Raw genomic sequence first — 27,394 nt, 5'->3', positions numbered from 1 at the left:
ACTGGTGCTTGCACAGGGGACTACCTTTACTTTTTTATCAGGTGCCTCCTTAACCATTTTATTTCTAGACCAAAAACTCCCAGACTCTCCAGCTTTTCCTCTTAGGAAAGGTCCATCAGTGGCTATTAGCCACAGCATATTATTGGAACTGTCTGGGGCAGTGATGCTCTGTATTCTTGGTGTTTGGGTAGGGCAAAGTGGAAGGGCTTCTAGCCCCACTTGTGAACCTTTGTTTTTTAGCCACCTTGTGACACAGAGTGTTGAACTGGATGGGCCATTGGCCTGATCCAACATGGCTTCTTTTATGTTCTTAACTCCTTAATTATCTCTGTTGCTCTCTTCTGCTTTTTTCCAACTCTGCAACTATGTTTTGGAAAAATGGCAACTGGAACTGCACACCATATTCTAGATGAGGCCACACCATAGCTCTATGCAACAATATTGACCATTTACTTTCAACCCTGTTCCTAATAATTCCCAGCATGAAATTTGCCTTTTTCACTGCTTAACCCTGCTTAACCCCATTTCTAAATAATTTATGAACAAATTTAATATCACCAGTCCCAATATGAAGCCTTGTGGGACCCCACTGCTCACTTCCCTCTATTGTGAGAACTGTCCATTTATCCGTATTCTCAGCTTCCTGACATTTAACAAATTTGTAATCCACTAGGACCCATACTGTTATCCTACGAATGGGTAGTTCATTCAGGAGTCTTTGGTGAAGTGCATTGTCAAAAGCTTTCTGGAATTCCAAGTACATTATGTCTGCTAGATCACTCATATTCACATCCTTATTAACCTGTGCAAAATTTTAGTGAGGCAAGACTTTTCTTTGCAGAAGTCATGCGTATTTTCCCTCAGCAGGTTTTGTTCTCTCTTAATAACAATTTCTAATAATGTGCCTTGTATTAAGCTTGTAACTGGCTTGTATTTTCCTGGATCTTCCCTGGATTCGTTTTTAAAAATCTGTGTAATATTTGCTACTTTTCAGTCATCTAGAATAGAGACTGATATTAGCGACAAGTTACTGATTAAATGAAGAATGCCCAAGACTTCTTAGCTCCAGAGGACGGAAATCAGATGACACTCCTGGTGGTAAATATATAATAAACTAAATGCTTTATGATTGGCTGCCCTTTAATGAGACCCCAAAATCAGCCACCCTGAACAACATCAGAGTGACAATTTTCTATTGGGTGTATGCGTGAAAACGACATCATGTCAACCTGTTCCAGTTTATGTCCAGCATTCATCACGAATGCTCTTCAATTGGTATGAAGTGTGTTGTCGAGCAGATGTTGTTTAAAACAGGGAGCTGGGTCAAAAACAGTCATTTATTGATAATCATTTAAGACAGAAAACACAATGGCTGACTAAGGGAAGCATCTGCCATCAGCGCCCTCTGCTTTGTAGGCTATCAAAAAAATGCATCCAGTAGACAAAAGCAAGCAAAGATTCCAGGGAATTCCTGTACATATTTTCAGTTAGAGAAAAAAAGGAGATAACCATGATTAGAGAACATTAATAAAATTATGGTGAGGGACCAGTTTATCAGAACATAAGCACCCTGTTATGAAACTGATGGGTAATTGGTTCAGGATCAGCAGAAGAAATATGTCTATGGCAATGCATAACAGAGAAAATGTGAACCAATGTAATTTAGTTTATTTACAACATTTATTAGTCTTTATCCCTTGAGGAACTAAAGGTGGCTTATGATATTAAAAAATATTATATAAAAAAATAAACAATAATGATAAAACCCCATAAAAAGCCAAAATTTAAAAATTCCAGTTAGGACTGCTAGTAATAAAAGCTAAATCAATCAAATGTAGTCCCAAATAAAACTGTCACCAACTGCCTCCTAAAGACTGACAATGGGGAAGTTGTTCCATAACTGTGGGCTTGCCACTAAAAAGACCCTCTCTCGTGTTTCCACCCAGATGAGTCTCTTTGATTGGTGGGATAGTCAGGAGGGCCGCTCTCTGTGATCTTAATTCCTGGGCGGAAATGTATGGGAGAAGATGGTCCTTCAAATTCCAAAATCCCAAGTCATGAAGGGCTTTAAAGGATGAAACAAACACCTTGAATTGTGCTTGGGAGCTGGTCAGTAGCCAGTGCAATTGCTGTGGTATGGGGGACATATGGTCCTGGTAGCTGGCTCTGACCAGCAGTCTACCTGCAGCATTCTGCACTAACAGCAGCTTCTGCACACTCTTCAAGGGTAGCTCCAAGTACAGCACTTTGCAATAGTCCAGTCTAAATGTAGCTAAAGCATGGATCACTGTGGCTAGATCTGATTTAAACCGGGAACAGGTGTGGCTAACACACCTGCTGGAGCTGGGCTAATGCAATTCAAGCCACAGCAGACACTTGTTTTTGGAGGTGATCACTGTATCAAGCAGTACTCCCAAGCTGTGAAGGCTTTTCAAGAAAGTATAACCCCATCCAAGACAGAAGAGATCTTAAGCCGCTGGTCTGCCTTTCTACTAACACAGAGAACCTCTGCCAGTATTAAGTTTCAGCTTGTACACCCTGATTCAATCCATTATTGACTCCAAGCACCAGTTCATAACATCAACAGCATCCTTGGGATTAGGTGGAAAAGAAAGGGAGACCTGGGTATCATGCACATATTGGTTGCATCACAGCCCATATCTCCTGATGACTTCTCCCAGTAGCTTTATATAAATATTAAGTAGAATAGAGGATAAGCTGAAACCCTGTGCCACCCCACAGGTCAAAGGCCACAGATAAGAGTATGAATCTGCCAACACTATCTTCTAAGACTGACACTCCAGATAGGACTTGAACCACCATAATACTGTAATCCTTAGTTCCAGTGAGCTGAGAGGGGGCTCAGTAGGATACTGTGGTTGATAGTATTAAAGGCTGCTGAAAGATTCAGCAGAACTAGCAGGGTCATATTTCCCCATCTAGTTCTTGGAAGAGGTCATCAACCAAGGTAGTCTCTGTTCCAAATCCTGATCCGTAGCCAGACTGAAATGGCCTAGAAAATCAGGATCTTCCAAGAATCTCTGGAACTGATCAACAAGAACTCATTCTAGCACCTCACCCAAGAATAGAATTTTGGAGGCTGGCTGAAAATTTCCCAGTGTAAAAGGGCTCAGGGAGGGTTGTTTCAAAACATGTCCAGTTGTTGCCTCCTTGAGCATTGTCAGAGTTGCAGAAGCAGTGTCCCCTGGGCAGACCAGTCACAGGAAGTAGTTCCAAGGAAGACACTCGAAACAGACAGCAGGTGAAACAAACTGTATTGGGTTCAGGCAGGTAACAGAGTCAATAGGCAGTCCAATAGTCATACACTTACACACAAGTAGAGCCAGGCAGAGGTACAAATACAGAGTCCAATAGAATAGTCAATACACAGTCCAAAGTCATCAATTCAATATCCATCCAAACAGTATGCTCCGCTGGCATCGTTCTTTCCTATCCCACATTGAACTGGTAGCTGGCTACTGCATTTCTAGTGGTCTTAGCCAATCACATTACAAATTGGTTAAGTGGCTTACACCTGATGACAATATACCACCTGTAGTCAAGGATGACTCAATCCCTGACAGTTCCAAGTCTCCTTAAAGAAAGAGGACACTGTCAAGCATGAGTAGCAGGAAGGGCAAGGGTCAAGAACACAAGTAGTAGGTTTCACTTGTCCACATCCTTGGGATCCACAAACTGAAACGTATCCATACTCATCAGACAAGCAGATGTCTTGGTACATCAACTGAATATGCTTCCATGCTAACTCAGAGCAGGTCTGGGTGATTTTGCCTGCAAAGTAGTGGATAGAAGGCCCAAGGAGGTCAGTTCTAAAAAAACCCTTGGTGGGTTACCATGAGCCAGTCATTTTCTTAACATAACTCAAGTTTACAAGGACTTGTGAGGATAAAATGCAGAAGGGGAGAACTGCAGTGAGCTCCTTAGAGGAAGGGCTGGAATAAAAACGTCATATGTACGATTTGTATTACATATTACAGGATTCATTGCCACAAGTTGCTTAGATGGCTTATTAAAGGAATGAACAAGATTGTAGAGCCACAGCTATTAGTATAGCAGAGAAACAAAACCAACAGGTTCAGAGGAAGTATACCTCTGATTATCAGAAGCCTGGGATAAACAGAATAGCCATTGCTACAGCACTCTACTTCTGAGCTATCCAGTGGTACCTGGCCACTGGAGGCTGAGTACTGCACTCATCTGATCCAGCAAAATAATTCCTAGGGTCTTAACTGGCAGAGGATTAATCCAGAATTAGTGCTAAATAAGCCCACAGTGACAACCCACTATTGTCTTTCTGTGCAAAAGAACACAGATAATAGCAGAGGGATGAGAACAGGGTGGGAAGAAACCATTTTTATCCCCAAATCAGATGGCACAGGAAAAGGCACTTGTGTTGGTAGCGCAGGGAAGGAGGTGGGGGGGGGGGGATCTGCCTTTGTGAAAACAGAGTAACTGCTTGCAAACCATCCCTTTGTTCAGTCCTTCTCTCCCTCCCTCCCACCCCAGATAAAAATTGGAAGGCTTACACCCCACAAAAACATTTTTAACAAATAGAATTATTTTTGTTGCAAGAATGATTTGAAGAATCATCTCAGCCATGCACTTATTGTTTTCCGCAGCACACTGTAGGTTGCCTTCCACTCTCCCAATGCATCTGCACCAGCTTTGTGCCATCATTCATCATTTTCCCTTTCCATGTGTCCTGTAACAAATGCTGCTTATTGAACCAGCACCATGATTTTACCCATCCACTTAGGGCAGTGCAGATTTTGTGAACTGGAGCCCTGTCCAGATTGCCAGTTGGCATCAGGAGCAAAAATCTCAGTGACTACATTCAGAGGCTATAGAAAAACTCATCCCATCCATGATGGTTGCATATGCCCTCCCATCTCCCCTTGCATCTCAAACAGGACAGAAAGTTCTCTGCGTCTTTGATCAAACTTTTGTGCAAAAGTGGGCACATGAAGTTTGTTTCCTCACCAAAACCTGGTGTTAAACTCTGGTTTATAATCTGTTAAGGAAATGTGGGGTGCAGGAACCATTGCATGCACTCCCATTTCCATTGCGTTCATTTGGGGAGGGATAGAAACTGGTTTCCCAGTTGCATCAAGAAAGAGAGATAGTTGTTTCAAAAAAAATCCTCTTATTTATTCAATACCGATGTAAATTCATCAAAACATATAAATATCACACATCCTTAATCAAAATTCAATACTTAAACATTGTACGCAGAAAAATTTATAAAGGATATCCTTGGTTGCTCTTGTCAAGATCCAGAAAAATGGGTTGTTGACAAGAACAGGCAAGAACAAGAATACATTCACACATTAAGTACCTTTCTCCATCCATAGGAGCCAATTTAACTGTCAATCTACTCTGTGACGAGTGTCTGACATATAGCGACATACACAATGGAACCGAATCCTTTCTCCCTGTATCTCTAGGTCAAAAAGGCCAAGGAAAGTCAGGGTGACCCAGAGAGTCAAGGAAGCTAGTTTCTGATTTGGTATCTATTTAGAATTTGATAGTAAAGAAACATTCCAAAATGCAAAAGTAATGTGAGGCTAAAAGACAGTATTGTTGGTACCAAGAAGGTCACATCACCTGATGTGATGTGAAGTGTTCTAAAGCCTCCTGGGAAACCAAACCAAAGCTTTAACCATAGAGGCTAAGTACTATAGAAATTGAAATAGCACTGGGTTAGCATGGGTAAACAACTGAGACTCAATCCAACCCTAATTCCACAACGAACTCCAGTTTCCCCAGGCACTTACATTCAGATATCATAGCAAATTAAAACTGGGGTGAAGGCTCTAAAAACCAGAAAGCCTTCCATTGCAATTTGCATGTGAAGGGAAGAGGGAGAGTATGCAAGCACGACGTCAAGCCATGCTCATGCCCACCATGGACAAAGATTTGTTGCCATGTCTGAATGCAGCCAGTAGTATCCTCTATGAGCATAGAGAAGCCTCAGAATCTGAACAGAGCTCTTTTGTCTGCCACCCTAGGAGTGCTCCAGACCATGTATAGGAAACGTGTCCTGTGCCCCTGCATCTATCCCCTTCCCCTTGCTGCCATTCTCTAATTTATTAGTAGAACATTCTGAATGTGGGATTAAGAAGCCCAGCAGAGCAATCACTTCTAATTAGGGCTGCAGAAAACATAGGCGGGAGGTCAGCATTCCTCTGGCACAGACCAAGCGATGAGAGAGGCTGACACCCTGCAGACATTCTAGCACACCCACATTCTCAGGAACCCCTGAATGTTTTCTGGGCTAGCTACAAAAAAAAAAAAGGAAGTGAGTATTAGTTTAATGACCCATAGCATACAGTAGAGGACAATCACACATTGACTGGAGGACAATTCACAAGACTGTAAATCAGCAGGTCACTGGAACTCTGAGGGATAAAATCATGATTCTGTGGAACGTTATCCAGCTTCTCTCAGCCAACAGCAGGCAACTGCCAACATGGGTCCAACTTTTTCCACTACAACTGTGGACAAAAAGCACATTCAGCTATTTGTTTGTAAAGTTGCGTGTCTGTATGGCCAATCAGAAAATAACAAGGGATTAGAATACACAGCTTAACTAGGGTTGCCAGCTCTAGTTTGGGAAATTCTTGGGAAAACGTGTGGTGCCTGAGGAGGGTGGAGTTTGGAGAGGGGAGGGAGCTCCATGGGGATGTGATGTCACAGAGCCTAGCCTCTGAAACTATCTCCCAGAGAAGCTGATCTCTGTAGTCTGGACATCAGTTGTAATTCTGGGAGAGCTCTAGGTCCCGCCTGGAATTTGGTAACCCTAAAAACATGTCTCTTCCACCAAGCCTGCAAAACTGCCCCAGGTGAGGTCTGTGCTGGTAATTTCCCTCATGTCACCAGAAAATATTTCTGACAACCTGAAGACACTAGCCTGGTGCCTGCAGGTGTAAGAGTGGGGAATTATTTCAGTGATTGGATGAAAATTATTTTGCTAAGGGGGACAAAACTGGCCTCAGCACCTCTAAAAGCAAAACAGCAGGACTCTGGCAACTCCTTACATATGGCGAATATGGAGAAGAATTTGTAAAGAAAAAATGTGAGAACTACATGCGTGGAATACATTTGTACCACTGATCACATAAAATAAAGGTTTCACAACCTGGCCATCTCTTGCATGAAGTGTGAATCTGCCCTGGATATATTCATGTGAGTAACAGAGTCATTCTGGGGGGAGATTAAATATTTAAAATTAGCACTGAGAATCAGGAGCAAATTTGTACAGCTCTTGGTTCTGACTTTCTTTTTTCCCACATTATGCCTATTTACCATAATATCCTATGAGGCTGTTCCTTCTTCAAGCAGCAAACCATGACTCTGTGCTCTGATCTGTACTCTGTCACCTGCAGCTCCCCCTCAGGGTATGAATACAGTTATTTAAACATTCAGTACCTATAATTAATGGAATACTTTCCTACTTTAGCAAAGAAGAGGAGGACGAAAGATTGACTGCATGGAATTTCTAGCCATCCCAATTTGCTGGGGGTGAACAGGCTTACTAACATGAAATTACTCAAGCAAAAAAAGAAAAGGCTGAAGTAAATACAATGCACTAAATGCCATCTGGTACTCACAACACCACCACACAGAGGCAACCATAGAAGGAAGAGAGGGGTCCTTCCTCTCTTCACATGTACTGCTAATTCAAGGACCTGGAACTAAGCCTTGTGAAAGAGACAGCCAAGTGTAGGTGAGCTGAACTGTACTTGCTCCAGCATCACCACTGGCCTGGGTACCAGGCTTAAATACAGTCTGTGATATACTTTATGTTCTCCTCAGTCACCAAAGCAACCCAGTCAATGACATTTCTCATCAGGTAACCTGCACCTACCTACCAACTCCAGCATCAAGGGAATATGGACTGCTCCAACCAATTTTTCTGCTGCTGGTGCAAAAAAAGAGAGGGCCTCCTTTGCTCATTCAAAAAGCCATGTAGGGGATCATGGGGCCTGCATGGCCAAAACCCACAAGGGATGGGGCAGTAGTAAGGAGACAAACTGAGCAAGACTGAATGATAAAACTGGCTGGGTCTAACCCATTGTAATCCAATGCAAAGTTCTAAGTTCATTGATTTCAGTTGGCTTTGACTGGAGTAACTCTAGGGTTGCACCATTAGCTCCTAGGGTTATCTTGGGGACCATCTACAGTAGTAGAAGTGCCCACCTTCACTCATGACCTCTATAGTGAAGCAAAGTCCATATTCCAGAAGCAGCGGGAAAGTTAGTCCATTCCTTGAGCAACTGCAACCTTCACTGGCTATTAATTAGTCTAAGAATTTAGCCAGCACCAGACTGCATCTGCCACTTCTCATCATCATAATATTATTTAGGGGCCATTATGTGAATGAGAACCCCAGGGAGTGCCAAGGACCAAAATCAGTCTTGTGCTTGGCAGATGGAGGATCTCATTATGGCAAGTTACAGCTCCACTTCTTCAAAGCAAAAGATTCTTGCCTTTGCTAGGATGAAACTGGACAAGCCACTCTCATTATTTATCTTTACTCACAGTGTTATGATGAAACACTGGCACTGCAATGTTATACTCTAGAAGAGCAGCTGCGGCAGCCTGGTGCTGCACAAGGGCTAGTGGTGCATTCCTTTGCCCCCTTCTTTGAGAGTACACAGCATTGGACAAAGGGAGCTATTCTGAGGAAACATGACTGAGATTGGGCTGCACATCCTATGGGACCACAATAAGATGAGCTTGTCTTAACCTCAAAGCAGAAAGACAAAGTTCAGCGGAAAGATATACATTTCCCCCTTTCAACTGGCAGGAGTTGGGCAATTATAGGAATTATAACAGGAGTGGCCAAACTTGCTTAACGTAAGAGCCACATAGAATAAACATCAGATGTTTGAGAGCCAGAAGACATGAACATTCAGATGTTTGAGAGCTGCAAGACTGGATGACTGGCAGGAAGGCAGGCAAAAAGGAAATAGATGGAGGAGGGAGGGAGAAGTGGAAAGAAAGCAACTTTAAATGCTGTCTTGGCTTGGAAAACCGATTTAAAGCGAAAAATGCCTTCTCCAAGCCAGCCGATGGGATGATGAAGGCTTCAAAAGCCACACAATATGTGTGAAAGAGCCACATGCGGCTCCGGAGCCGCAGTTTGGCCACCCATGGATTATAACATCTGGACCCCTGGAATTATAACAAATATGGAATTAATTGTTTGTCTTTTTAATTTGAAATACTTAACATCTCTGGTAGAAATTCAGGCCCCAGCAGAAAGAAATTCTTACTATAACTGGATAAAGGATAAAATTCAATATTCAATGTAAGGTTCATTTTATCAATATTGCAATGCTCTTCTTCCTCATCTGGTAGGGCCTGCATTTTGGAACACTATGAAAATGTTTCCAGAGACAACAATCTGTTTGTTGGACCTAACTCATGCAGAGACTGGGGGTGGGGGTATTCCTCTATCTCAGTACTGTGAGGAGTAAAGCTGAGTTTTGAAATACTACCTCTGAGAGATATTTCTAAATGTCATGGGTGATACTGCAATATATCCTGAATTTCCTGGCTACCCCAAATCTCAAAGGCAAAAACCTAACCCTTACATTTTAATCCTTAGTGATTCTAAAGGATTAGAAAGTGGACAACTCCTACATTTGATTTAGGGTTGCCAGCCTCCAGGTAGGGCCTGGAGATCTCCTGCTTTTACAAGGGTTCTCCTGCTGAAAGAGATCAGCTCCCCTGGAGAAAATGGCGGACTTCATGGCACTGTACCATGCTGAGGCCCTTCCCCTCCCCAAACCCCACCTTCTCTAGGATCAACCCCAAGTCTCCAGTTATTTTCCAACACAGACCTGGCAACCCTAGTTTGATTTTTAAAATTGCACTTGGTCATTTCACTGCCCCACAAAACATTGTGCAGGCAGCGGGTTATGCACATTCTTGCTTTCATGCTGCTTAAGAACATCCCCAGAAGAAAACACCAGCATGCAGGCAGTCAGGACTGGAAGTCGGGATGGCTAAAGTGTGAAATAAGTCATCTGCTGCTTGCATCCTTTTGGTCTAGCACAATTCTCAGGATCACTCTAGGGCCAAAGTGTTCAGTAGCCTGTTTAATCCACTCCTTGGCAAAAAACAAAAAAACAAAAAACATTCAACACTGAAGGGATGGAGCAGAGCACAAGCCCCTACAGTGAGTTCAGGTATGTAGGAAAGCAGGAGCAAACTCCACACACACAAACTCACAATCAGCTTAAAAGTCATGGGTGTAATACCCAAGATACAAAGTATAGGAAAAAGAGGAAAATCCTCTTCTCTATGCCCTGCCTTTGCAGGAACCCAAACCATGTATTAGTGAAGCTAAAGCTAGCTTTAGAAAAGTTTTTGAACACTTGCCATTGCTGTAAATACAAAAATGAACATATTAAAGCAAATAACAGAGATTTGCAAATCTATAGGGGAGGAAGATCTAGAAATTGGCACAGAACATTTTTTAAACCTCTCTAGGTATTATTTGTAAGAGCTTCTTCAGCTGTATGGATTGCTCAACTGAAATAAGCTGTATGGATTGCTAAACTGCTGAGGCAGTACAGAATGTTTATGAACATTCCAACTACTCTAAAAATTTTTTTAAAAAACCTGCCATGACAACTGGTAGGAATAATTACAAAGGAGGAGGCAACATTATTCAGTATCAAAAACTGGACTATGTGAATGGGTAAACTGAGTGGTATGAGAACAAAGGTGGAAATAGTGTGAGTGTGTATAAGTGAGAAAAAAACAGAATGCTGTCTCTGGGGATGAACAAAGAAAAGATAATAAAACTAAAAGCCATAGGTGAATTTCTGGAGGTCTCCAATAACGCCTTCCTTCCTTCCTTCTTTTTTTTTTTTTAAGATCAGCATTCTTCCACTCAAGTAAGAAGATATACAGTGCAATCCTATACAGAGTTATATCAATCTAAGCCTATTGAAATCATTGGTGCTAGAGTGGAGTAACTGCATAGTATTGAACTGATAGGTGTATGAGTGCTTGGAATGGGATTTTACCAACAGTTGGTAATAGATTTTCTTATTATCTCCCATCCTTCTAGAACTCTCTGCCTTCTATGAAAAGACTCTAATTGTCTCAGGTTTTAGCTCATCCATCACCTGCTGTTACTTGAAGGCAGTCTAAGAATGAATATACGCCTGTATAGTCATACAAAACAACATCAGGTGCTTTTAGCAATTAGGTTTCTTCCCCATAAAAAGAGCATTTCAACAGAAACTTCTGAGTGTTAAGCTGGATTCTGTAAGCAAAATAAAACTAGATACCTTCCAAAGCCCACTTTCAAGGTCTTTCTGAGCCTTCCACATCAAGAAATTGTGTGCTTCAGTACATGGAACCACAAATTATTAATAACTTCTATAGCACTTTTCATATGGAAAATGCTTTTCATTCCACAATCTTATTCATTCTCACAATAACTCTTTGATGGGAAACCGAAGTTAGGGAGATAAATTATGTCCCAAATGCTGTGGGGAAGGAGGAAGCTTGAAAATACAAAGCGTTTAATTTAAAACCTGGAACATCACAGAGTTGAGCAGTGCAGCAAATCTATTTATGTAGAATTCAGGGTTCCATTACACTGTAGCCTCATACTCTTCAAGCATCACATCAAGAAACAGATGCTAGAAGATGCGTGCAGACTGAATTCTAAGAGTGACATCCTACTAAGAGGCACACCTTACTAAATCGGTTGAAGTCAATGGACTTAGAAGGATGCAGCTCTGCTTAGGATGCTGTAAATATCCTAAGCTCTGGGAGACAGCTGGCATTTAACAACACTTTCTGGAGAAGTAGTGGGGGGGGGGGACCCAGTTCTCCCCAAGAAACTGGACTCACCAAGGGTAAGAGGTTGCCCCACTTCAATTGTGCTCCTGAGGTTCACATTTTCTCATTTGATATAAGTAAATTAACTCTTTTTGCAAAAGAGACAGAGCTCATTTTTGCGATGGGAGCCAAACAGTCCATGACAACTGGACACCCCAGTCTCCACTGAAAGGAACCTCATAGAAAGTTACATAGTTCCTGGCACCAGGGGTCCTTGCAGTATATACACTCTCATCTGTCATTATTATAGGCATTTTAATAGCCACAGTTCTTGAAACCCTTTGCCGAACAGTAATCACAAGGGGCTGGGAACAGCAGTATGCAGATCACCAGGATATGTTGCCCAAGAAGGCCAAAATAATTTTTCTTTTGAAAATTTAAACATGAGTTTCTCAGACCCAGAGTCTGATACATCATCCACTGAATGACAGACTCTTTGTTCATCATAGTCACAAAGATAACATTCATTTTACAAGCAGAGTGGAACTATCCTTCCCTATCCCAATCTTATCACCACTAGAATGGCCAGATGGCTTTCACCCTTTCAGGCCCACCACTACCAAATGACTGGGGGTGCAATTAAAAGTTCAATTTTTCCTTATTAATATCCTTGCACATGCTAAGGTTGATTGCTTGGCTATAAAGAAAAGCTTAATTTCACCATTCTGTTTTTAGAAAAGGGTCTCCTTGTTCAAATGCATCTTCAATACAACATCAGAATACCAAATATTCTATCTATTCTTATAATTACTTCTGCACTTAATCAGCTTTAATTAATACTCCCATCCCCCGTTTTCAAATTTCAAGATTAACTTTTTTAGGACCAGAGAAGCAAATTTGATCCCTTTTCTCATATTTTTGTAGGAGATGGAAACTTTATGATAAACAGATACAATCAAAAAGACCCTGGTTGGGGGGGGGGGAGGAAGAGAGAGAAGATTAAGGGTTATTTCAAAAGAGATTCTATATGCCCTCCCTTAGCAGCAGTATGCAGGAATCTCAGTTTAGCTATGGCATGCAGAAAGCATACTATAATCAGGGCAATGTTCCTGTGGTCTCTTAGTCACTCCATATTTCCCTTTTTTTTTAAAAAAAAATTGTACCTATATTGTTTTGTGTTGTTGTATTAACAACTGCTGTTCAAAACAATGAAGTGATTCAATGACATGTTGCATGGAGTTCCTGATTGGTGGCACTGTATTACTTATACCCTCATTTAGCAAAATACTATTTTCCTAATATAATGCTCACGTTGGACCTACTCTTCCATTACAATGCCTATTCCCCTTGGGCTAGCACTTCCTGTTGGCCAAGTTCCCTTTTCTTCCAAGAGTTTCAATCTAGATAAGAATGCAAACCCAGATCTTCTCCTCAATTGGTGCACACACAAGTGCAGGATGACTTCTGTTCCTGCTATAAACAGAATATATGTGTACAGAGATCTCCTTCACAGGTTCACTGTCACTAAGCCGACCAAGATAAGCACTCTGCAGTATTACACCCTGGCAGCAACTTTTCTTTTATGAAGACACAGGCCTGACAGGATCAAAAGGTATTAATAAAACATAAAACTTTGGTTATCGTTTGAATGGCAATAGATAAAGGAAGTCTATCTTATTATAGCTTTTAATATATATATTTAATATATTATATATTTAATATATAAGACATATATATATATATATGTCTTTAACTACATGAACGCTACTAAAGGGATGTGACCCTATAAGAAACCAAAGGATGTCACAAGGGCGGGGGGGGGGCACGAAAATAAAAATGCAGTATAATCATGATGACTGAGCAAGTAAGTAAAGCCTACAGGAAAAATAAGCAATCTTTTCTCCGGGGTCTCTTTTTAAACACCGCTGCGGGAAACAAAATGGCCAAGTGAATAGGACCCTCCTTCCATATGTGTACCCTCCCACCAATAACATGAAAGAGGCTGCAAAGATCTGTGTGCCGTGCCGGCGCCGCCGCGCCCCCCTCCCGGATGCTCCGCTCCAGCACTACCGATGGGAAAGGCCAGCCCTGAGCTGGCTTCTCTGTTCCTCTTCTGCTCCCCATCTCCAGAAACCAGCCTGCCTTCAGAGACGTGCCCTGAAGCTGATCGATACTCGGAGGCCATCTAGTTGCTCCGAGTCCGGATCAGGATACCCCCTACCCCCCGCACAATCTATTCAGCTGGAATCTCAGTATGATTCTCTCCCAAATCCCACACATTGAAGGTGTAAATTCCGCCCCCTCCACGGCCTTTCTTTGTCCAGATGCTAACAGATCTCACTTTACACTGAAAGACACGCACCGAATTCTAGTCTCCGTCTTTTCTTTCAAAAGCGGTTTCAATGTCTGGACTCACCCCAGGCCAAAAGCGCCTCCAGTGCCCAGCGCGGCAACAGCTTCATGATGCTTCCACTCCGGCACTTCCCTTCCTTCTTCGTCTTCAGTCGGACCTGGTCTGTGCTACCACCCGCAGGGCTCTGCTCCCTCTGACTACAGCAAAGACCTCTCTCCCCTGCTGCTGCAGCTCTGGGTCAGAATGCATCTCCCCCGTCCTCCCCCCAAAGTGAGCTGCAAGTTTCCTCACAGTTCTGTCTCTTTGGGTCCTCCCTCCCTCCCTCCAGGCTCCCCGATTCTTACGTTCAAACCAGGGAGTGCAAGCGTGGGGAGGTAAATCGGAGGGGGGGAGGGAGGAGAAGGGAAGAGCGATGGCTTCGATACTGCTAGATCAATGTATGAACGGCTGTAGTCAAAGCCAGCTGGCAGAAGCAGCGTCCATCCGGCAAGTAGATGCTGCTCAGGTCTGTTGGCTGCTGCCCAGAGCCGCTCAACTCTTTTGCAACCCCGTCGCCGGCATCTCTTTGCCTGGGGGAAGAAGAAGCATGGGGAGGGGGCAATAAAAAAGGGGGAGAGAGAAGGGGTATTAGGGGCGTGCAAAAAAGGAAGAGGCTTTCTGCATTTGCAGCTGCAGTTGCTTGGATTCGTTTCCTGACGCTTTTGCATGCAGCCCTCTCTTCTCCACGCCCCCCTCCGGTGTCTGAGGATCTCCCAGGTTTCCAAGATGCTGAATTCTAAAGCGTGTACATTGCGCAGTGGTCTGCATTCCGGCCACTGCCCGGCTGCAGCTTCCACCGGGGTCCTAGAGAGAGACGCAGTACCTGCATTCACCCCATTCACTGATCAACCTGCGGGGAGAGGACGACGCAAAGCGTGGCAGGCACAGTCACTGCGCTTGGGCAAGACCCAAGATGACTTGGCACGGTGGCGCTCTTTGCCGCTTTAGCGGCACTGATGCGCTGTGAATATAATTTTCAAAAGCACACCGATATTTAACTGCTGGACTCTGGGGCCAAGTGTGCGCAAAAATGCCCATTTAGCTTAATTTCAACCGGGGGCGGGGCCGTGGAGGAGAAAGGATTTATTTCTCCTAGCATATCAGCCCTAGAACGGGGGAAGTAATAAGAGTCATAACAGGACACTCCCTGCTTTAAAGGTTTTTAGTTGATTAATTATCTGGCTCTTAACCAGTTCATTAATTTTAAGAAATATACACATGTTTGCTTTTTTAGCCTATAAAAGTCCATTTTTATGACGCTAAAAGGAGGAAGTAATGCTAACAATAGCCAGACTCAAGTCCAATAGCACCTTAAGAGATCAACAAGATTTTTTTTGGGGGGGGGGGTATGAGCTTTTGAGAATCAAAGCTCCTTTCATCAGATATCTTGGGCTGCCAACTCCAGGTTCAGAAATACTTGGAGATGTGAGGGTGTAGCCTGGGAGAGGGGTTGAGAATGAAGAGGGATCTTGCTAGGGTACAATGCTGTGCAGTCCACCTTTCAAAGCAGAGGTTTTCTCAAGAAGTGGAATACACACACGTTTCAAATAAATAAATGATTTCTGTCATCTGGAGATCAGTTGTAATTGGGGGGGGGGGGTGCTCCAGTCCCCAGGTGGATGTTGGCAATTTCACTACCTTATTAGGATTGCCAGGTCTGCGTTGGAAAATACCTGGAGAGTTTGGGGGTGGATCTGGGAGAGGGAGAGGCCTCAGCAGGGTACAATGCCAAAGAGTTCACCCTTCAAAGCAGCCATTTTTTCTCCAGGGGAGCTGATCTCTGCCAGTTGGAGATCAGTTGTAAAAGTGGAAGATTCCCCAGCCCCCATTTGGAGGCTGGCAACCAAGCTTTGACTTTTGAAAGCTCCTACACTGAAAATCTTGTCGGCCTCTAAGGTGCTCCTGGACTCAGATCTAACTGTGCTACTGCAGAACAAAGTTTGAATCCAGTGGCACCTTTAAAACCAACAAAGTTTTATTAATGATATGAGTTTTTGTGTGTACACACACTTCCTTAAATACATTAAAACTGAACATGGTACAACCAAATATGGGGATTTTACATTATGGACAAGATATCAGACCAACAAAAACAGTTGGACTCTAACCTCTGATTTATTTTATAGAGATGCGGCATCCTGTTATAGATGTTATGTCATTTAATGAGCCAATTTTCCACTATTCCCACCCTGTAGATGTACTAATATTATAGATTCGTAATGTTAAATTTTGTTGTAAACATTGGTATATTATTCTGTCAGTAATAGCTGTTGTCAACTTTATTGGTTATAAATGTGTTTGGTTTGTATGCTGTTAATGTCTTTGGAATCTACCTTTAAGTGTTCCCTTTTCTGAAAGGTATTGTAATATTGTATGCCTATCCAATTCAATGTTGTACTTTTTGTACCTTGTAATAAAATTATAAATTCACAAAGGAAACTCAGTATTAGCTTCATGTGAGTTGGCTCTAAGAACTAGTATACACTTTTCAAAACTATCATGATTCAGCTGTGTTGGAACTGCATTACTTTGAACTGAAGGTTGGCAGCACCATGCTGATACAACTCCTTCTCATTTATTGATCCAGGTGGGCAGCCATGTTGGTCTGAAGCAGTAGAACAAAGTAGGAGTCAAGTAGCACCTTTAAGATCAACAACGTTTTATTCAGAATGTAAGCTTTTGTATGCATGCATCTCATTTATTGATCCCTGTTAGATGGCTCCTAAGCCATATGTGTTTGTAAACCTCTGTCAGTGACACAAAAATATTTTTTATCATCTTCTGACTGCTATCCCATGGAACTAGGGTTGCAAAGTGCCCCTGGCTAGCATTATGGGGTGGGAAGGTAGGATTGCCAGCTCCAGGTTGGGAAACTCCTGGAGATTTGGGGATGGAGAGGACAGGGGCTTCAGTGGGGTTCATTACTATACAGAGTCCACCCTCCAAAGCATCCTTTTTCTCCTAGGGAACTGATCTTTAGTCTGGAGATGAGCTGTAATTCCAGAAGATCCTACCCCCTCTCAGGAAATTTATGTTAGTGTGTTTATTTTATTTTAAACCACTCTCCATTGTATCAGCTTTTGCTGAATTCAAAATGTCACTGACCTTGTATGGTAGAGTGACTTTATTGAGCCTTGTAAGTGTGTCAGCTTATTTTAATTTTAAGCTTTCCAAATGGCTGAACAAAAAAAACATGAAGCTACAGCACATATTTATGATTGATTGATTCAAACTAGAGCTAGCTGCTCTGAGAAGATACCTTGCACATGCTCAGAGGATATACTGTTTTCACAAGTCAGCCTTTAGTTCTGTGGAAAAAGAGTTCTATCAGATTTTGGGGATTTAGAGATAAGGATCAAGTACTGGGTTTTGAAATAACCATTAAGTGACTGACATCAGCAAGGTCAGGTTCAGGCATAAATAAGATGACCCACATCATAAAAGACATATGAAAATCAAGAGAATTTTCTCCAAAGGAAATAATATTGGTGTTATGTCAAACAAAGAGCTTAAAAGAAAGTATTGTGTGGCCTCTAAAAATATGTAACCAACCGGAACCATACTCAAACCTACGGCAAAACTGGATGAAGATCTGCTATTAACTGCTCAGGTTATCAACTGGGACGTTTCACTCCATGAAGGGCTTTTCTTTTCATCTGTGGGAATGCAGCAGAATGGAGTTTGGCACTTCTTTGTGGAAAGAAAATTCTCAAAAAAAAATGTTTAAAAGTTCATGAGGGGCACCTGTGTATTTCTCCGTTTCCCTCTTGAGAATAACAGCACCACTTTTTCAAGGGGGGGGCCCAACTTCATGTGTAACTGATTGGCAGAGAGATAGGGTGGGGAAGGGATTGTGGCAGTTAATGGCTGAAAGGAATTATTTGGCTAAACTTTGCTTCCTAAATAATTAGGATGAGCATGCCACTTATAAAGGTGTCCTTGCCATAAGAGCACAGAAGTGGTTTTCTTCACCAGTGTTAGGATTGCTGATGTAGTTGTTGAATACAACGTTTAGCCATGTACCTTCTTCTGTTGAGGTATGCCTAGATTTTGAAATAATTTTACTTTGTGATGTTATGAGCATACGAAACTGCCTTATTCTAACTAAACTACATAGCCCAGTACTGCCCATTTCAATTTTGTTTCAATGACACCCCTAAAAATAGACTGTTCAGAACAATCACTTGGTTCACTGTATAACCATCCAGTTCTGACTGCAAGACAAGCCCAAAGCTGCTTGTTTCTCTTTCCCAGTTGTCTTGAGGGTGATGTTTTCTTTCAAGCTGCCCTGTACCAAGTCAGACTATTGGTCTAACAAGGGCAGTATTGTCTACTCTGTCTGGCAGCAGCCTCCAAGTTCTCAGGTAAAGGTCTTCCACATCACCTACTGACCAGTTATTTTAAATGGAGATACTAGGATCAAAGCTAGGATCTTCAACATGCAAAGTAGATGCTCTGTCAGCAAGTCATGGCCCATCTAACTTTTCCCTACAATGGCAAACAAGGAATAACAATCTGACACACCCTGAGTTCCATAAATGTGCTTATAAGCGTGGTGGTGACCAAGCTAAATTTTTCTATATTTTTGGCAAAATACGACATAATAGAAGCCCTCTTTAATAGAAGCCCTCTTTCAAGTAGTAATTCATTAAAAAAAATTGTGCATTATTTAGATCCAGATAGGCAGCCGTATTGCTCTGAAGCAATAGAACAAAGTTGGAGTCCAGTAGCACCTTTAAGACCAATAAAGTTTTATTGAGAATGTAAGCTTTTGTGTGCTAAAAGCACACTTCATCAGACAATGGAATGGAATATAGTCAACAATGCCACATATAGCTTGTGGGTAGTGGTTAAGCATGCAAAATACTACAAAGTTAGAATCCAATAGTAAAATAGAGAAATTAACAAATTGAAAGAATAACAGTTTGGTCTGGATAGTTAGCATAAATTGCGCTGGCAAACAGTAAAAGGCAATAAACGTGTCAGAATTGGAGAATGATGGTGAGAATGGCAGTAAATGTGGAATCTGTTAGTTATTTCTCCTCAAGCATGGGTTAAACTGAGAACATCTTTTTCTCAGAGGTGTTTCTGTGGCTGCTTCATTCATACAACTATGTTGAATTTACAGCTAGACGTCTTTTGAGGCGAGCAGGTAAGTGGATGGCCAGACATAACCTCAGTATGGTTTACTTAGCAAATAGACAGCTTCCTTGATATACAAATGTAGCTCTCAGCTGAGCGTTTGAGCTCCCTGCAGAGTTTGAGTCCCAGCCTGCCGAGGCAGCAAACAAGGCTGAGACAGCAAACGTCATTGTCAGGCTTTCGCTTGGGGTGTAATGAGAATATTAAATCATAATCATGGCAGTAACAACTGCATAATTGATGGAAGATACAGTGCAGGACTTATCCAGAAATTGGCATGGAGTTGTTAAGTGGCCAGACTGTCATTGCAGGAAATGGGGAAAACATCAGGAAATTCGGCATGAGACCAGACCGCGGCTGAGAGATAAAAGTGCACCATTCAGCTCCATTAACAAAATAATTAATACAAACACACCCAAAATGCACACAAGGAAAGACCACAAAGGAGTAGGTCAGAATTTTATAGGGTTGCCAACTCTGGCTTGGGAAATGCCTGGAGATTGGGGGGCGGGGTGCATAGGGAAGGCAGAATCTGGGGCAGGGATGTGATGCTATAGAATTTGCCATCCAAAGCTGCAATTTCCTTTTGGGCGCTCTGGTAAAGGAGATTGTGAGCCGCTCTGAGACTCTTCGGAGTGGAGGGCGGGATATAAATCCAATATCTTCTTCTTCTTCTTTTGTAGCCCCTCACAGCAGCCCTATAAAGTGAATTAGCCTGATATTGAGAGATTGAGTGACTGGAAGCTAAGCATGGTCAGCCCTGGCTGGTATTTGGATGGGAGACCACCCATAAATGCCAGGGTTATGCTACATGGAGGCAGGCAATGGTGTACCACCTCTGAATGTCTCTTGTGTTGAATGTTTATTATTATTGTTGTTGTTGCTGTTTTTTTTTTTTTATTAAATTCAATTTTTATACCATCCAATTCCCTGTAAACAGGGCTCTGGGCAGTATACAATGATAGATAAAAACAACTATATCATACTAGTTAAAATATCAAAATTACAATAAAATTTCAGTATCAATTTAATCAGATGGCAGACTAACACTTTGTGGGGGGAGGGGTAAGAGTACCAGCCAGATGGACTCTTGTCACTGTCCCCAACCAAATGCCTGGCAGAACATCACTGCCTTAGAGGCCCTGTGGAACTGCATCAAGTCCCACAGGGCATGGGTGTTACTTGGCAGAGAGCTCCACCAAGTTAGGGCCAGGGCACTAAAAGCCCTGGCCAAGGACAGCCAGATATCTCTCAGGACGGTGACCACAGCAGAGCATAGTGCTCTTCGGGGGATATACCAGGAAAACCCTACACGGTTGGCATAAGTCAGCTGTGATTTGATGGCAAGGACAAAAAGCAAACCTAAAGATATTTACTCAGCAGTCAGCCCTATTTAGATCAGTGGGGCACACCCTAATACGGAATTGCAGTATGCCAAACTCTATTGAAATGAATAAATACACTGAAAATACACTTTAAATACACTGAACTTAATCTGTGCTCTTTGTTGGGAGTGAACCCCATAGGACACTGAGTAAACAAAAGTACATAGGGCTATGCAACAGACTTTAAATCAAGCCTTTTCCAAAATTCTAGAGCAAATAACCGCACAAAGGTTTAAGGTTTACTGGATTTATATCCTGCCCTCCCCATCGAAGCAGGCTCAGGGTGGCTCACAATCAGTAAAATAAAAACAATTCACCCGCATTACTTCCATCGTAAATTAAAAATTAAACAAAACAGTTAAAACAGCCTGGTGCTAATATTAGTTGACATCAATGTTCCCTCTAAGCTGAGTTAGTGTGAGCTAGCTCAAAATTTTTTAGCCTCCAGCTCACTAATGTCTTCCTAAAAATGGCATTATGGCACATTAACATTGAAATGCTGTTACACACTCTGTTACTGTATCTTGTAGTGGTGTTAGCACAGCTTGTCTTGATTTTAAAAAAGGTTGAATAAAAAGATGTACTGAGGCATAGACATAGCGTCATTGACATTTGAAACTGGTCCTGATGAGTTCACTTTTGAGTAGTTCAGTCTGTGGACAACCAGAGACCTTCGCCCTCTTCATCGTAGTGTTTGTTTCCAAGTGGCATCGCCTGACTGATGCCTGCAAGCAGTCAGAGTCCTGGCACAGTTCAAGCACTGACCTTCCTTGATTGGCGCCTTACTTTCCCCTGTTGCAATCGTAACTAGAGAACTGTATACTTTTAGTAGGCTTGAAATTCTTATTTCACTTCTGCAGCCTTTCAGATACTTTATTTGGCTTCCATAGATGAAGAACGACTCAGGGTTAAGCCACTAGACCAGGGGTGGCCAACGGTAGCTCTCCAGATGTTTTTGCCTACAACTCCCATCAGCCCCAGCCATTGGCCATGCTGGCTGGGGCTGATGGGAGTTGTAGGCAAAAAACATCTGGAGAGCTACCGTTGGCCACCCATTGCTTAGACAAATTTGTGGGCCATAAATGACCATTTGCTATCATAGAACCTCCATGTTCAGGAGCAGTGTATCTCTGCATACCATTTGTAGGGCCAGGGCAACAATAGGGGGAAGCTCTGGTCTTTGTGCCTTAGCACTGTGGACATGATGGTCCTGTTGTTTGATTCAGTGTAATCTCGCTTGTAGATCTTGGCTCAGACCTCTCAGCTGTTGATGAGGGCAATAAATAATAAAACCCACAAGGACTGAAAAAAAGCACAAGAGGTGCAACAGTCTATATAAGAAAAAAATCAGGAAGATGAAGAAGATAGAAGATGAAGAAGATATTGGATTTCTATCCCGCCCTCCACTCTGAAGAATCTCAGAGCGGCTCACAATCTCCTTTACCTTCCTCCCCCACAACAGACACCCTGTGAGGTGGGTGGGGCTGGAGAGGGCTCTCACAGCAGCTGCCCTTTCAAGGACAACCTCTGCCAGAGCTATGGCGGACCGAAGGCCATGCTAGCAGGTGCAAGTGGAGGAGTGGGGAATCAAACCCGGTTCTCCCAGATAAGAGTCCGCACACTTAACCGTTACACCAAAATTGAATTACAAACAGCATTTCTTTTGCTTTGGAGGGGGGCTTCTTTGCTTATGTAACTCATTCCACTCTGTTGCCAAGGAGACATATTTGACCTTCTGCTCAGGTTAAGAAAATACACACATCCAGCCTGAGGTACCATCAGAGAAACAGACAGCATAACACAAGCACAGAAGAACTGCTGATGGAAGACACCACAGTTCCAACATATGTTTTCTCCAAACACTAGACAGGTAGTTTGGAGAACTAGTGACAAACTACAATTCTTTATGCAAGTTATCAATTGCACCATTACACCATACGCCCACAGAAGTAATAGCGTAGGGAAATTAGTTCATTTTTGTAACGTGTTGTTCTGTAACTTGGGTATCATTTCCTATGTACTTGCATAAACTGTGTTTACCTTTCTGAACAGCTATCATGCTTTAGTTTATTATAAGAGGTACTGGAACCCCTGCCTGTATTATAATCCCACAACACACCTCTGTGAAAATACATCATATAAACAAGAAAAACCATGATGAATTCTACTTATTCCCATTGTTTTGACAGAACACCACCACAACTGCATATGCCAAGCCAGGTTCTGAAAACTCCACATGAAAGGTCTTCTACTATAACTCTGGATACAACAGGAATCATCCAGTGCTCTATTTTTTAAAAATTATGCTTTTCCTCTGTAATTTTGCTACAGATTTTCAGAAATTAAACTTATCAGTACTGTATGTAGGAGAGGGTGGTACCTAATGAATTAAGAAAACATGCTAAGAACCTGCCCAGAAATGTGATGCTAGGGAGTTTGGTGGTAGGCAGATAACTGAGGGAAACCCAAAAAACCTGGACATTTTTTTGGATTCTGTTAAATGAAGCCAACAGAGGCTGAGATAAGAATCAAAATTCTGCTGCCACTATTCTGAAAGAAGGCACTTAACATGTATCCTGCAAAGTTACCCATGCAAGGACTGCCTCAATGGAGAAAATGCAAGAGCATTTAGAAGCAATGGAAGCCAGGATGATGAAAGGGGTTAGAGACATGATAACTGCTTCTAAAAAAAGAAATTAGAAAAGACATTGAAGAGCTAAGGAAAGATAAAGAAGATCTCAGAAATGAGACTGTGGTAGCATCAAAGAAAGTGCAAGAGGTGGAAGAGTGAGTGAAAGTACATGATTCCACCTTGCTAAAAATGCAAGAAAAGGTGGCAATTCATGACTGCAAATTGATGGAAACCTAGATACGTCTGAGAGGAGTACCTGAGGATGAAGAGACTGATTTGAAAGGATATATAATAAGAATAATTGCAGAATTTTTGGAGAAAGATCCTGAAGGAACTAGAAGCATGTATGACTATATGTATAGAGTGAACTCACTATATGCCAAGAAAAGTAATCTACTAAGAGATGTGGTTATAAGATATATGACAAAAGAAATGGTGGGAAAAATCTTGAATAAAAATTTTGAAAAGACATTGATAGTGGGAGGCAGCAGAGTAAGAATCATGGAAGAATTGCCAAGACAAGTGATAAATGACAGGAAAGCATACAAAAAATTGACAGAAAAACTACGTGACAATGAAATGAGGTATAGATGGATAATACCTGAAGGTCTGAGCTTTGAGCTGCAAGGAAAAAGGATTACAATTACAAACACACAGGAACTGCGGTTTTAAGAAGAACAAAGAATTTGCACCATGATGGATTACAAATTATTATCTTGGAATGTAAATGGATTAAATTCACCACAGAAAAGAAAGGCAGCATTTCATTGGATTAAAAAGCAAAATTGTAATATAGTTGGTTTACAAGAAGTGAATATCAAACAAAGGGATTATAAATTTTTATGGAATAAACAACTGGGACTAGAATTTTATGCATTGGCTGAACAGAAGAAAAGGGGAGTGATTTTCTATATTAAACAAGAATTGCAACCGAAATTAGTGTTTAAAGATAAAGCTGGAAGATTTGTAGTGGTAGAAATAATATTAAATGCAAAAAAAAGTTGTTATTGGGACTGTATGCACCAAATGGTGCAAAGGATGCTTTTTAAAAAGACATTATACAACAATTTGATGAACTGACTTATGACCAAGTTTTGATAATGGGGGACTTTAATGGAACAATTAACACCACACTGGATAGGTCGGGGGGGGGGGGTGAAATAATAAGGAAGGAAAATTGCCGAAGTCTTTTTTTGAACTGGTCAAACAAGAAAATTTGGAGGATATATGGAGGAAATTTAATCCTGAAGTGTGGGACTATACCTTTTTTTCAGCAAGACATAAAACTTTTTCCAGAATTGACACGTTGTGGGGCACTAAAGACTTAGGCCTTATAACAAAGAAAATAAAGATTTTACCTAAAATGGGGCTGACCATAACCCAATAATGTGGATTACAAAATTGTCTAAGAAGTTGAGAAGATGGAGATTGAATGAAGATTAACTACAGAAGAAATAGTGACATCTCTAGAAAATGACACTAAAGCTTTCTTCCAAATAAACGATAAAGAGGATATAGAATTTCAGACGGTCTGGGATGCTTATAAAGCAGTAATGAGAGGAATATCAGAATTGTTGTAAATATTGTAGAATATTATGAAAGACATCCAGAAAAGGAAGTAGCATTATTCTTTGCGGACGCAGAGAAAGCATTTGACAATTTAAATTGGGATTTTATGTTTGCAGTAATGGAGAAAATGGAGCTGGGAGAAAGCTTTATAAGAATGATAAAAGCAATGTGAACAACATGCAAGGCTATGTATAAATGCTGATCTTACAGAAGACATGATAATTAGTAAAGGTACAAGACAAGGTTGTCCACTTTCCCCCACTGTTGTTACTGATGCAAATTCAAGAAGATAAAGAAATAGAAGGATTAAAAGTAAAAGGATTTACTTACAAATACAGAGCATTTGAAGATGATATAATGTTTATAAATGATAACCCCATACAAGTCACACCTTTGTTGTTAGCCAAAATACAAGAATATGGGGAGTTGGTGGGACTTTGTATTAATAAAGAAAAATCAAAACTTCTATGTAAAAGTAAGCAAATAAATAAGCAACAAGAATTGCAGAGACTAACGGGCTGTGAAGTTACCTTCAAGGTAAAGTATTTGGGTGTGGAGATAACACTGAAGAATATTGATTCGTTCAAAAATAATTATGAGAAACTATGGCGTAAAATGGATGAAGATATGTTAAAGTGGAATAAACTTAAGTTGTCACTGTTGGGTAGAATAGCCGCAATTAAAATGAATATTCTACCAAGAATAATGTATTTGTTTCAAACTATTCCGATTGCAAGACAGTAAACAATTTAATAGATGGCAAAGAAAAATTTCAGAGTTTGTGTGGGCGGGGAAGAAACCAAGAATTAAAATGAAAATTTTAACAGATGCAAAAGAGAGAAGCGGATTTCAATTACCAGACTTAAAATTATATCATGAAGCAGTTTGCTTAGTATGGATAAAAGAATGGATAATGTTGTTAAACAAAAAACAGCGTTGGAAGGTCATGGAAATAAATTTGGCTGGCACGCTTATATGTATTATGGGGGGAAAAAAGATAAGGCGGCTTTTTCTCTCACCATTATATCAGAAACTGCTTGCTAAATACATGGATGAAATATAAGAAATATGGAGATGAGAGAAAACCATTATGGATAGTGCCAGCAGAAGTGATAAAAATAACAGCTGAGACGGGTGAAGAAAAGTGGTTGTCATATAATCAACTATTAAAATTACAAAGTGGCAAAATAGAATTGAAAACTGCTGTCGAGCTGAAAAATAAATATGGTTTCAAATGCAAAAAGAGCATTTTTTGAGCAAAAAAGAGCAAAAAAGTATTGGCAGTTGATCCAACAAGAAATTTCTAGGATCTTGTGATATGAATTTAAGAAAGTTGCAGAGACTTTTCTGTTGGGATTACAAATGGAAAAATTTCCAAAAGAAGATAGAACTATAATTTGGTACTTGCTTTTAGTTGCTAGGACATTATATGTGCAGTTGTGGAAGTTGTGGAAATGGGATTGGATTGTAAAAGTTATGACATGGAGTGAAATGGACAAATTAACAAGAATTTTAAGAGACTATGATTTAGAAGTTTTTAAGATGGAGTGGAAAAAGTTCAGAAGATATGTAGCAAAAGGGTGGAAAATAAAAGGACACTGGACAATTTTTGATAATGATTAAGTCTTAGAAAAAAGAAGAATATTAATTTTTATTTTTATTAGTTAAGGGTACCTTTAAACATTAGTACTTTAAGTAAATAACACCGGCAGGGGGTCAAGTAACGGGGGGAGGGGTGGGTAGAAAGTAATATATGGGATAAAAGAAGTTATTAATGATGCAAGAAATATAATTTGTTACCATATGTTGCCAAATAAAATTGTTTTAACATAAAACATGTATCCTGCAAAGTTAAAGATCTGAAGCATTCCCGATAAAAATGGATATTTCCTTGTAGTGAGTCACCAATGGCCAAAGGCTCTAATGCTGTGCAGTTTCTTTCAAACAAGCTATTAAATCTCATACTTTCTATTCTTACTCAGAAAAAGGAAAGAAGGGGTGGGGTGGGGAATATGGAGACTCTATGCATACTGGAATGGATGGAAGACAGCATTGTATAGTCTGATCTCATCAGATCTTGGAAGCTAAGCAAGGTCGGTACTTGGCTGAAGGACCACCAAGGAAGACTCTCCATAGCATGGCAACGGCAAACCACCTTTGCTTCTCACTTGCATCGAAAGCCCCTTGCTGGAGTCACCTTAAGTCATCTGTGACTTGATGGCAGTTTACAAACACACACACGCACGCATATTGGGGTGGATCCAGCCACCCTCCAATAAGCCTTCCTCCAGCCTAAGGTGCCATTCTCTAGCATAAGAGCCACTCAAGTTAAAGGAAGGCATCAAGTTTTGCTCAGTGGAGTGGTAAGACAGGGGCATGGTTCACTCCGTTGAAGTTCGAGAAGGGACAGAGGCGGCCCTGCTTGCTATGTCCACCCCAGATGCA

The 27,394-nt window shown here is 41.3% G+C and overlaps 1 protein-coding gene across 1 annotated transcript in view; it reads right to left on the bottom strand.

Annotated features, from left to right (window-relative positions):
• The window catches only part of PODXL2 (podocalyxin like 2), an 82,843-nt gene extending 68,345 nt beyond the window's left edge, over positions 1 to 14,498 (bottom strand). The window contains exon 1 of the mRNA XM_060239689.1: positions 14,246 to 14,498. Coding sequence (XP_060095672.1) covers positions 14,246 to 14,291 — 46 coding nt within the window. The 5' untranslated portion in view covers positions 14,292 to 14,498. The remainder of the gene's footprint in view (positions 1 to 14,245) is intronic.
• Between the last annotated feature and the right edge of the window lie 12,896 nt (positions 14,499 to 27,394).

Source organism: Heteronotia binoei, chromosome 5 (genome assembly GCF_032191835.1).
Source record: "Heteronotia binoei isolate CCM8104 ecotype False Entrance Well chromosome 5, APGP_CSIRO_Hbin_v1, whole genome shotgun sequence".
Lineage (NCBI taxonomy): Eukaryota > Metazoa > Chordata > Lepidosauria > Squamata > Gekkonidae > Heteronotia > Heteronotia binoei.
This window is presented reverse-complemented; position numbering and strand designations above follow the sequence as displayed.